General features: G+C 30.7%; 1 protein-coding gene across 10 annotated transcripts in view; it reads left to right on the top strand.

The window, feature by feature from the left end:
• The window catches only part of LOC139481545 (E3 ubiquitin-protein ligase TRIM33-like), a 44,194-nt gene extending 33,180 nt beyond the window's left edge, over positions 1-11,014 (top strand). For 6 of the 10 annotated variants that reach the window (XM_071264955.1, XM_071264960.1, XM_071264956.1 and 3 more), the window contains 5 exons: positions 332-649; positions 4,948-5,113; positions 5,456-5,530; positions 6,282-6,434; positions 7,884-11,014. In XM_071264955.1, the coding sequence (XP_071121056.1) occupies positions 332-649; positions 4,948-5,113; positions 5,456-5,530; positions 6,282-6,434; positions 7,884-8,087 (916 nt within the window). In that variant the 3' untranslated portion in view covers positions 8,088-11,014. The remainder of the gene's footprint in view (positions 1-331; positions 650-4,947; positions 5,114-5,455; positions 5,531-6,281; positions 6,435-7,883) is intronic. The other 4 variants (XM_071264962.1, XM_071264957.1, XM_071264958.1 and 1 more) reach the window with 1 other exon arrangement.
• The last annotated feature ends 1,652 nt before the right edge of the window (positions 11,015-12,666 follow it).

Genomic DNA, 12,666 nt, shown 5'->3' on the forward strand with positions numbered 1-12,666 from the left:
TAACATTGCGACTTTTGTGAACTTATGAGCACAAAGAAAGCTTCAAGCGAAATGCTCAAATGCTAGTTGTTTTAAAAAAAACTGTTTATTTATTTCATGTGTATGCATTGTTTCATGCTATCATATATACAAATATGAAGTTATTTAGAGTACAAAGAAGAAGCAAATGAAAGTGTTTTTCAAAAAGTGAAAAAAAAAAAAAAAATCTAAAATGCAAAAAATCTCATCATGCTCATAATTAAACAAAAGCTTTACAAGATTGACCAATAAAATTCAATTGAAATCCTATATGGTTTTTTGAGTTTTCATGTAATTCATTTTATAAATTTAGTGATCATCAGAAATTTAAAAGGGAAGAAAGATCATCCTGTGCCTTCAGTACTTCATCACAGGAGAAAAGATTACCTACTCCCCCTGCATTAAAACCAGCTTTAGCGCCAGCGTCTGCTGAAACCACTCAAACAAGTAACCCACCAACACCCATATACCCTCCCTCCACGGGAAAATCTATGCCACAAACCAAAGAAGAGGATCCAAATGAAGATTGGTGTGCTGTTTGTCAGAACGGAGGAGATTTACTGTGTTGTGACAAATGTCCAAAAGTCTACCATTTGAAATGTCATGTTCCTGAACTTAGTCAGTTCCCATGGTAAGATTTGAGTCTACAATAACATTATTTTGTTTTTCTAATATTACAAATGTACATGTATATGCAACAACTTTGACATTTTTACAAGAAAATGATTACTATTGATTTAACACTGTTGCATGATAAATTAGCTAGTGACTTACTACATGTACTAGTGTACCTATCTTAGTTCTGGATAAGGGACAGATGTGTGATTAAATTTTAATTCCTTATTGATTAAAACTTGAAAATTATTAGAAACAGGACCATTTGTAGCTTGCACATAATATAACTATGATAACATGATGCATGACTCTTAATCTGTACAAACAATGTAGGAACTCCTGAGGCAAGAATAACAGTTGGCCTTGTCTGTTGTTTTAATGTGTTTGACCAGGCTGGGTCAAACCAAACACTTGGCAATATGTTTTTGCTGCTTCACATTATTCATATCTTATTGTCAAAAGGAGAAAAGATTACCTACTCCCCCTGCATTTAAACCAGCTTCAGCGCCAACGTCTGCTGAAACCACTCAAACAATATATGCATTTTACCTGCCACTTGACATTAAGCGGCCATCAGTCATAACCATCCTCTGTGAGGGATTAATAAGAAATGTCATATAACATGATTAAAGCATGTGTTTAATTTAACAACTGATAGACATAGTCTCCCAAGTTTAATATGAAGCATACTTTTGATTCAGTAATTGTTCTATATTTTTTTAGCTCACCTGGCCCGAAGGGCCAAGTGAGCTTTTCTCATCACTTGGCGTCCGGCGTCCGTCGTCGTCCGTCGTCGTCCGTCGTCGTTAACTTTTACAAAAATCTTCTCCTCTGAAACTGCTGGGCCAAATTTAACCAAACATGGCCAAAATCATTATTAGGGTATCTAGTTTAAAAATTGTGTCCGGTGACACGGCCAACCAACCAAGATGGCCGCCATGGCTAAAAATAGAACATAGGGGTAAAATGCAGTTTTTGGCTTATAACTCAAAAACCAAAGCATTTAGAGCAAATCTGACAGGGGTAAAATTGTTTATCAGGTCAAGATCTATCTGCCCTGAAATTTTCAGATGAATCGAACAACCCGTTTATAGGTTGCTGCCCCTGAATTGGTAATTTTGAGAAAATTTTGCTGTTTTTGGTTATTATCTTGAATATTATTATAGATATAGATAAACTGTAAACAGCAAAAATGTTCAGCAAAGTAAGATCTACAAATAAGTCAACATGACCAAAATGGTCTGTTGACCCCTTTAGAAGTTATTGCCCTTTATAGTCAATTTTTAACCATTTTTCGTAAATCTTAATTATCTTTTACAAAAATCTTCTCCTCTGAAACTACTGGGCCAAATTAAACCAAACTTGGCCACAATCATCATTCGGGTATCTAGTTTAAAAATTGTGTCCGGTGATCCGGCCAACCAACCAAGATGGCCGCCATGGCTAAAAATAGAACATGGGGTAAAATGCAGTTTTTGGCTTATCACTCAAAAACCGAAGCATATAGAGCAAATCTGACACGTAGTAAAATTGTGTATCAGGTCAAGATCTATCTGCCCTGAAATTTTGAGATGTATCGGACAACTTGTTGATAGGTTGCTGCCCCTGAATTGGTAATTTTAAGGAAATTTTGCTGTTTTTGGTTATTATCTTGAATATTATTAGCTCACCTGGCCCGAAGGGCCAAGTGAGCTTTTCTCATCACTTGGCGTCCGTCGTCGTCCGTCGTCGTCCGTCGTCCTGCGTCCGTCGTCGTTAACTTTTACAAAAATCTTCTCCTCTGAAACTGCTGGGCCAAATTTAACCAAACATGGCCAAAATCATTATTAGGGTATCTAGTTTAAAAATTGTGTCCGGTGACCCGCCCAACCAACCAAGATGGCCGCCATGGCTAAAAATAGAACATAGGGTTAAAATGCAGTTTTTGGCTTATAACTCAAAAACCAAAGCATTTAGAGCAAATCTGACATGGGGTAAAATTGTTTATCAGGTCAAGATCTATCTGCCCTGAAATTGTCAGATGAATCGGACAACCCGTTGTTGGGTTGCTGCCCCTGAATTGGTAATTTTGAGAAAATTTTGATGTTTTTGGTTATTATCTTGAATATTATTATAGATAGAGATAAACTGTAAACAGCAAAAATGTTCAGCAAAGTAAGATCTACAAATAAGTCAACATGACCAAAATGGTCTGTTGACCCCTTTAGAAGTTATTGCCCTTTATAGTCAATCTTAACCATTTTTCGTAAATCTTAATTATCTTTTACAAAAATCTTCTCCTCTGAAACTACTGGACCAAATTAAACCAAACTTGGCCACAATCATCATTCGGGTATCTAGTTTATAAATTGTGTCCGGTGATCTGGCCAACCAACCAAGATGGCCGCCATGGCTAAAAATAGAACATAGGGGTAAAATGCAGTTTTTGGCTTATCACTCAAAAACCGAAGCATTTAGAGCAAATCTGACTGTAGTAAAATTGTTTATCAGGTCAGAATCTATCTGCCCTGAAATTTTGAGATGAATGGGACAACTCTTTGATAGGTTGCTGCCCCTGAATTGGTAATTTTAAGGAAATTTTGCTGTTTTTGGTTATTATCTTGAATATTATTATAGATAGAGATAAACTGTAAACAGCAAAAATGTTCAGCTAAGTAAGATCTACAAATAAGTCATCATGACCAAAATGGTCTGTTGACCCCTTTAGGAGTTATTGCCCTTTAAAGTCAATTTTTAACCATTTTTCGTAAATCTTAGTTATCTTTTACAAAAATCTTCTCCTCTGAAACTACTGGATTAAATTAAACCAAACTTGGCCACAATCATCATTGGGGTATCTAGTTTAAAAATTGTGTCCGGTGATCCAGCCAACCAACCAAGATGCCCGCCATGGCTTAAAATAGAAGATAGGGGTAAAATGCAGTTTTTGGCTTATCACTCAAAAACCAAAGCATTTAGAGGAAATCTGACATGTGGTAAAATTGTTTATCAGGTCAAGATCTATCTGCAACAACAAAAGAAAGAGAGTTTTTCACGACCTCAGCTGGCTATACAACCCTTGCACTGGTGGCAAAGTGGGGGGGGGGAGGGGTTACGCAACAACAAAACTACTTCACAACTTTCTCATTACTTTGCATTTCTTGTTAGATAAATTTTACAAAAATTCTCCCCTGAAACTGTCGAATTTAAACAAACTTGGTTTAAATCACCACTAGGATATCCAGGGACCACTGTGTATGATGACCCTGCCTGCCCACATGGCTGAAATAAAACATAGGTTTCAAATGCACTTTTTAGTATTATATCTCTGAAACTAAACGACAGTACAACAGTTGCATTTATCATGCAACAATTGTAAATAAAAATATCAGGTGAGCGACACAGGGTCCTTGGACCCTCTAGTTTCTCTCTCATTTATTATAAATTATTCATGTTATTAGGCCAATATTCCGGATGAAATTAAAGTTTGATAATCAGAAAATTTATTTTATATGGTCAAATATATAGAATGCTTAACCTGTTAGATTTAAAGCCTTGTAGCCTATATGCATGCTTATCCCCTCTTCACATCAAACATGTTTATATGTTTATTGTCAAACATAAAAAAAAACAAATTTCAAATTTGTGGCCATCTTTTCATAAACATGATAAATCTTGATAATAGAGCTATAAGATTATAACTGTTCTCTTTGAAGTAACAGACAATGACATTGACATGTATTGATTTTACATACATTTACATGACTTCAAATTAAAATATTTTTAGTACAAAAAAGTATTTGTTTATTTAGCATGTTTAGAGAAAATAAAAAAAATAATATATATTTTTTTTCTTAATTCAGTACAATTTTAAATAGAAAATTTAAGCAAAATATAAATTGGTGCACTTGGTTCTGTAATTGTTTCTATTTTAGGATAAATTTAATAAAAAAAGATCAATAAATGTTTTTTTTTAAACTTTTACTAGATACATAGCATGCATCCATCATGTGCATTGATAATATTTAAAAATAACCCTACTAATAGATCACTCTTACTTAAACTTGCTAGATAAAAAGAGGTAATATACAATGATATACATGATATATAATTCACAAAATATATTTTATATTATACAATTTTTAACCTTCCATCTGTTTTTTTTTTAACAAAAATACAGGTTATGAACCAGCTATGATAACTTAACTATAAGGAAGATCTGTTGTATTATATGATCATTTAACATGTTCAACACTAATCATTGGTTGCCTGCATTTGAGAATGTTTGCTTGCGCTTTCCTTTGTTGTCAATAATGCATCATTAATAATTTTTAGCAAGATAAAAATGAACCACGATTTGTATTCTAGTGGAGAATGGCAGTGTACTCTGTGTAAGACGGACGAACAAGTTGTTCTGAAAGAGAAAGAAAATAAAGAATTCTCATATATTCCTGGAACAAAAAGAAAAGCTCCTACAGGATTGTCGGAACATGAGAGAAAGGTTTGTTATTTATTTATGACTTTAATTAAAGTAACAAGATCTAGTGTAATTGCCAATGATACAACTACCGAACAAAGACAAAATAACTATAAGTCACTGTATGACCTTCATCAATGAGCAAATCTGTACATTATCATGTATGTTTTTGTTTTTACACAATTGGTTGTGTTTTACAAACATATGATTATATCAATGCTTATCATGCCATGTATTAATGAGATTTCAATTACAGCTGAGATGATTTTGAATGGCAGATATGTAAAAAAATAGCAAGAGTATTCTCATACATATATTGTCTTTCCATATTCAAGTATTCCTAACAAAGACAATTTGATATTACAGACATGTGAGAGAATTCTGCTAGAGTTATTTATCCATGAGAAGAGTACAGTATTCCATGAACCTGTTAGTAAAGCAGTAAGTAAACCTAAAACAAATTAGGACGTGATCTACAGTATATACCACATATTAAAAAGAAGGCCAATGAGACAACCTTTCACAAGAGAACAAATGACACAGAGATTAACAACTATAGGTCACGGTACAGCCTTTAACAATGAGAAATGCATATACTGCATGCATAGTCAGCTAGAAAAGGCCCTGAAATGACAATAGTAAAACAATTCAATGAGAAAACTAACAGCCTAATTTATGTACAAAAAATGAATAAAAAACAAATATGTAACACATCAATAAACAACAACCACTGAATTACAGGCTCCTGACTTGGGACAGGCACATACGTACTGAATGGTGGAGGGTTAAAACTGTTAGCGGGATCCCAACGCTCCCCTTTACCTGGGACAGTGGTGTAACAGTACAACTTAAGAACAAACTATAAAAATCAGTTGAAAAAGGCTTACTCGTCAGATGGATACAAATAGAAATACATATAACATAATCACAGAGTGGCTGTGGTATACATACAATCACAATACAAATGTGATGAAATTTCCATATATACGATATACATTGTGGTATGGGTTTTACTAATGTTTAAAGGCTATAGTTATTTAGTTCTGTGTCATTTGATCTCTTGTTGAAAGCTGTTTCTTTTCGCAATCATATAACATATTAATTTTGTTTTTACAATAGCCATTTAGTGTACAAACAGAAAATTGATATAATAATCCATATGTATGTCACCATCTTCTAATTTTTTTTACAGGTTCCTAACTATTACAAGATTATCACCAATCCTATAGATTTTTTAAAGATCAAAGTCAAGGTCCAAAGACAGAATTTTAATCATTATGATAGTGTAGAAGAGTTCATTGCAGATGTTAAACTTGTGTTCCAGAATTGTGCTACATATAATGCTGTAAGTTTATGGCGGAGTTACATCTCTTGTTATGATATGTTTATTTTCTTGTCAACGCAATAGGAATCTTTTCATTTTGTGGATATCATGATTAAATTAAAAAGTTGATTTAAGTAATTTTACCATCTAAATGCACACTGTGTAATTGCAAGCTGGTAATGAGTTACCTAGTTATATTTATTGACATTACACGCCAAAATGCAAAACATTTTTATTGACCACTACCATCATTTGACAATGATATATATATTGTTAAATCTTAAATCTAAATATATCTGCACATCGAACAGGTTAGAATTGACCATTAGTCCAATATGAAAGAAAAATGTACAAAGCTTTTTAAAATAAGATAATTGATCAATATATTTGATATCTTTAAAAATTGTTTTGTAATAGAACTATATTTCTTGTAGGTGAGTTTCAGCATAATGGAAAACACACATGTGGGTCTTTAATTGTTTTAATGTGGCTTCTAAGTTTTGTCTTCCCTCTCAAACAACAGTTTAAAATAATATTATACATGTTTTAAATATTTGATTGTTAAAGCAGATAATTTAGATTTTCAATAAATTAATTATGAAATAGTCCTGAAATATTCTATATAATTTTGAAGTTAACTTGCAATAAACACAAAGTTAACCTGCAATAATCTGTTTAAAGTTGACTTGCAATAAACATGATAAACTTTTAAAAGTTTATGAAATAATTTTATGAAGTATGTTTACGTACTTTTTAGATTTTAGAAATTATTTTTTATTAAAGCTTTTTCTAATTGCATTTTATTTGTTTACTTGGAGCTTTGAACATTAATTCTACCAAATTAGTAGGAATTTGCAAAGATTTTTATTTCAAAAACAATGGAACTGCAAAAAAGGTTGTTGCTTCTAAATATTATATATTACTATGATTTATGGGAATAAATTTAATTTATTGAAATCTATGAAATATACAGTGACTTCTTCTATTGTAACTTATACATTGAATTCCATAAAACACAGTTTATCATATTCATAAAAGATGAATTATCTGCTTTTAAACTTATACTTCCTGCATGTTGTATTTTGAACTGGTATTTAAGCCATAAATGTGGGATTTTTTCTGGTACTCAAGATCTTTAATTGATTATTTAATACATGACTTGATAAGAATTTCTTCGATGAAAAAGAAGGGATGTGATTTGTTCATAAACTAGAACAAACTGTTCTTGTATATATTTGTTTATATAATTTCATACATCCATACAATTATTATGTTTTACATTAGTGTGTCTATAAATTTATACATGTTATTTAAGGACTTTTTAAAATCTTAGAATGTTTTTCTTCTGACCACTATTGAAATTTTAGGCTTTCAACAATCGCCATCGATGGTTATTCATAGAAGTATATTCTTTCTTAAAATTAAAAGAAAGGAGTCTCTCTTAAAAAGTCATGTTTATTTCTTTTTCAGGCCACATCAGAGATAGGTATAGCTGGTAAGATAGTAGAAGAAGAATTTGAAAGACTGGTTCAAAAATATCTACCGTGCTATATGGACTCTTATGATGAAATCCGTCATCGTCAAACCAGTCCATGTCCTGAATCTGAAGCTTCAAAAGCCAAAAAATCAAAAGGATATGAACACGATCCTTCTCTCTCTATGAATGTTCACTGATTTGTTGTATGTAATTGTATCTCTGATCTGTAATGTGTGTAAAGGTGGTTCTTGATACTGCAGTCTTGCTACACATAGTTATAGAATGATTTCATTTTTCACTTTTATTTATGTATTTATTTATGTTCTGTAAAAAAAGTTAGAATACAGGAATTTTATGTTATTCCTCATTCAGTCCTTAATCTAGGAAATATGTACTTGGTCAGACTTGTATTTAATTCTGATCGAAAGAGTAGAATGACCAGGACTTGATAGAAAAAGAATCAAAACTTCATTTCAACTTTATTGCGCTATTACTTGTAAAATGATTTGTTTTATGTTTACTTGAAATATAGGCATCTGTTTATAGGTCATGTTTACTGAGCAATACGTTCAAAGAGAATTGTAGTGAAACTTAAAGAAGCAAATTAAATTTTAAAGGTTGTTCGCTATCTTTATTTTACATTTCGTTTCATATTGTGAATTTGTAGGTTTTATCCCTGTAGTGCCATAAATAAAAATTGCTAACAAATCCCAAATTTTCTTTTCATTATTTTATTACATGTAGTTTAAAAAGTTAATTTTAAAAATTCCTTTATTTTTTCCAAGTTTTTGAAAGAATAAGTTGTCAATGTTAAATGTAGGAAAATTTACAGAGCATCATTCCAGCCAATATTTTAAAGGCATATATCTCTAAAACAAGAACACAAATCTTTCATGTTTTTTTGTTTTTTTTCTGTGTTTTTTTTATTTACTACTAATTTCTGACAGTCTTTTGAAAAGTGTTTTATATTGAAAAAGAGTATTGAACATCCTGAAAGGATAAAAGATATAGGGACATTTTTATGTTTACCTTAATGTAGTAAATTGAGAATTATATTAATTAAAGTGAATGTATAAATTTAAAATTCTTTATTTTTCTTTTGATGCTGTGCTGAAGTCACAAAACATTTTGTCGTCCTTCTTTTTTTACAAATGTAAGTTTTCAATGTGTATTTAACATGTTAAATGTGGCTGACACCACTGTTATGAATTTTCACAATGTTATGAATGAATGGTACAAAGGTCATTTCAATGTTTAAGATGTCAAAAGGTGTGTGAATGTATTTATAGAGCCTGGTTACAAAGGTATGTCATAGATTTTATGATTTATCAAAGTTGATTGATACTTAAATTTGTAAAGAAAAATTGTGAATTTTCTCTGACAGGTTAATCATTTAAAAAGATAACTTATTCCCTCTAAAAAGTGTAATCATTGATGACAGACATGAAATGTCAATTGATTATTATCCTATTCATTGGGTATTATCATTTTTATCTATAAATATAAAGTTCCTTAAATTCAGATATTTAAGAAACACACGAACATTTGGAAGGTAGAGAAAAAGCCAATTCTGATCAAACCTCAAAAATAAACAAATGTTCATTATTCAAGGCAATGTATACTTAATTGGGTGATATTTTGGATTTTGATGAAAATTTGTTATCATTATGAGTGTTTGAAACTACAGCCGAATATCTAAAACTGAAATGATATATGGGGCATCTATACTGCCATAGATACAGTAAATACAAAAATTGGAAAATAGGTCCATCTAATTAAATGTATATATTGTTTGTATAAAGTGGCGAAAAAAATACATCATATCATTTTAAAAAGTCTTTTGGTGAATTTTTTTCTTCAGACTTGATAAACATGATATGTTATTGCTGTAAATTTTCTGTTTTCATGATTTGAAAATGTTAGAATTACAATTTTAGAAATCAGTGAGTCTTCTTAATATTTAGTCTGGAAACTGGACTGAAAAAGCAAAATAATTATAAGGTTATGACTCAGCAATACTGCAAAATCATATTTTTTTCATGTATTTTCATGCTTAATTCATACTTATATGATTAAAACAGCAATAAGGTATACATGATAATTTCATATCATCATCATCATTAAAACAGAAATATTTACCATAATGACAAACTATATAATGAAAATACTTTCTTTGGCATTAAATTAAACCAAAACAACAATGGCATTTATGCTACACTTAAAGTATAATTTACAGTTTGTAGTAATTTATACATTTTTCTTAAAGGGATTGGGTAATTATTCCTACAATTGTATTTAAGGTAGAACTTTACCTGATGTTCAGAACAGCAATTGAGAAAGACATTGATTACAATGTCAAATTTGCATTCAAGATTTAAAAAAACATACAATAGACTTTAGCATAAATTTTGTAATATAACATCAAATCAATTACAAAAAAGGTGAGTTTTTAATATGATTTTTTTTTAAATCGCAAGAAGGTAAACAATAAGTTATGAACATAAATATGTCTAAAACATTTGTGATTATAAAAGAACATACTGATAGCGGCTCTTTTAAAAATAACTTAATATTCCAATGATTTTAGAAATCTTTAAATGTACAGATTAATGAATTATTGTACAATATATTATTTATTTGCCATTGGTATATTATTTTCATAAGATTTTCTATACATGTAAACGAGTACATTCATTCATTCTAAAAGTTCTCATTTGAATGCCTCATCTACGATAGTAGGGGACATTATGTATTTTGATATGTGTGTTCGCAGTTCTGTCCTGTATCGGGTTAGATTTCTTTATGATAGGTAAAAGTTTTGGTTAAAGATTGTTAAACTTGATGTTGTGGTCACATTAAATCAAACTTGGTGCACATGTTCATTCTCATATGAACTTTTAAAAAGATATGCCAAAATAGGGTTTTAACCTAGATTTCATGGTTCACCTAACATGGATATATGATAGTGCGAACAGGGCATAGGTTTAAGGGACACTCATTGTTGTTTCAAAACCAGATTCAGTGCTACAGGTTAACCACTTAATATACTCCACTTTTTATTTGTGTGAATGGAAACCATGAATTTGTACATACATAATGACAACCAATAAAAGTATTTTTACAACTGGTTCTTTATTTTATTATTATTATAAAGTATTAAAGGATAAATAGATTTGTCAACATTAATATTTAGCTGTATATTAACATTGATTATTTGAATTTGTTGCTGGTATCCATTGTCCAATCTTGAAATTTTAGTCTATATGGTGAAACATTTATTCCTTTCTTAATCACTAGATATAAGAAGATGTGGTATGAGTGCCAATGAGATAACTCTCCATACAAGAAACAGTTTGTAAAAGTGAACCATTATAGATCAAAGCTTGAAAACTGAAATAGATAGTGTTTGTTGTAGCATGTAGACCTTTTAAAAACAATCAGCCATGCAAGTCTCCTTTTCCTCTAAAATCAAAATGATGCTGGAAATTTTGCTTTTTTAACATGTCAAAATTTATAATAAGGTAAGATTTTAATGAACCACTTATTGTTATACAATCGTATTTGGTATATAGTTGTTACAACTTACAGTATTAGGACATCCCATTTTCATGAAGATTATATGGAATCATCGCCTCAATCATGGACTTTGGAACTTTGAATAGTTACACATTATAGTACATGATAAAGCCAGGTTTAAGTGAACTACTTTGAAAAGATAGTGATATTTGGTATCAATAAAGGCAAAAGTAGTATACCAGTGTTCAAAAGTCATAAATCAATTGAGAGAAAACAAGTCTGGGTTAAAAACCAAAACCGAGTGAAAAGAAAACTGAAAACAAAGGAACAACAGGAACTCGGAAATGCAACACACATAGACACAAACTATTTAATAACAATTGCCATATTCCTGACTTGGTTCAGGACATTTTAAGAAAAAGTTGTTGGTTTAACCTGGTTTAATGGCTAACCAAACCTCCTGCTTAATGACAATGTGAAAAAATAGCGCTAGAACACTATGTGACAGAAAAACAGCACACACACACAAAACAAAATTTCATAACAGAGAAACGCAATAACAAATAAAATAATAATCCATAGAACAAAAATAAACATATTCAATCAACGATAACGCCACAGGATATGAAAAACAGTGACACATAACTTACACACAATCTCAAACTTAACAGAATTATTTTTGCCAAATTAGTGCAAAATTTTCATGACAATGATGATATTGAAAGGTAATTTTATACATGTTGGACTACAAACGATTAGACAACAGATAATGCAAACGAAACCATAATAGAAACATCAAAAATAAATACATGTATGTTGGTTATACAAATCCATCGAGATACACAGCACAGCAATGCAAATTCATTCTCAGTTTTAGTCATATTCGAGAATATGACAATAATGGTATTGAAAGGCAATTTTTACAATTATTTGGACTACAAACGATAAGACATATTAACATATTATCCAATAGAATAGAAACATAAAAAAAAAAAAAAAACAATACAAGAATGTTGGATGTATAAATCAGCGCGACACGCCGCACATCAATGCAAATTCATAATCTGTTTAACAGTCATATTCGGAAATATGATAATGACTGTTTATATATTGAAAGACAGTTTTACAATTATTTGGTTAACAAACGAAACGACATAATACATTATTCAACATGTACATAAAAAATAAATGCACGAATGTTGGATGTTCAAAATACCGATACACGTCGTATAGCAATGTAAATTCACTTTTGGTTTGGGA

This window comes from Mytilus edulis, chromosome 7, assembly GCF_963676685.1.
Source record: "Mytilus edulis chromosome 7, xbMytEdul2.2, whole genome shotgun sequence".
Classification (NCBI taxonomy): Eukaryota; Metazoa; Mollusca; class Bivalvia; order Mytilida; family Mytilidae; genus Mytilus; species Mytilus edulis.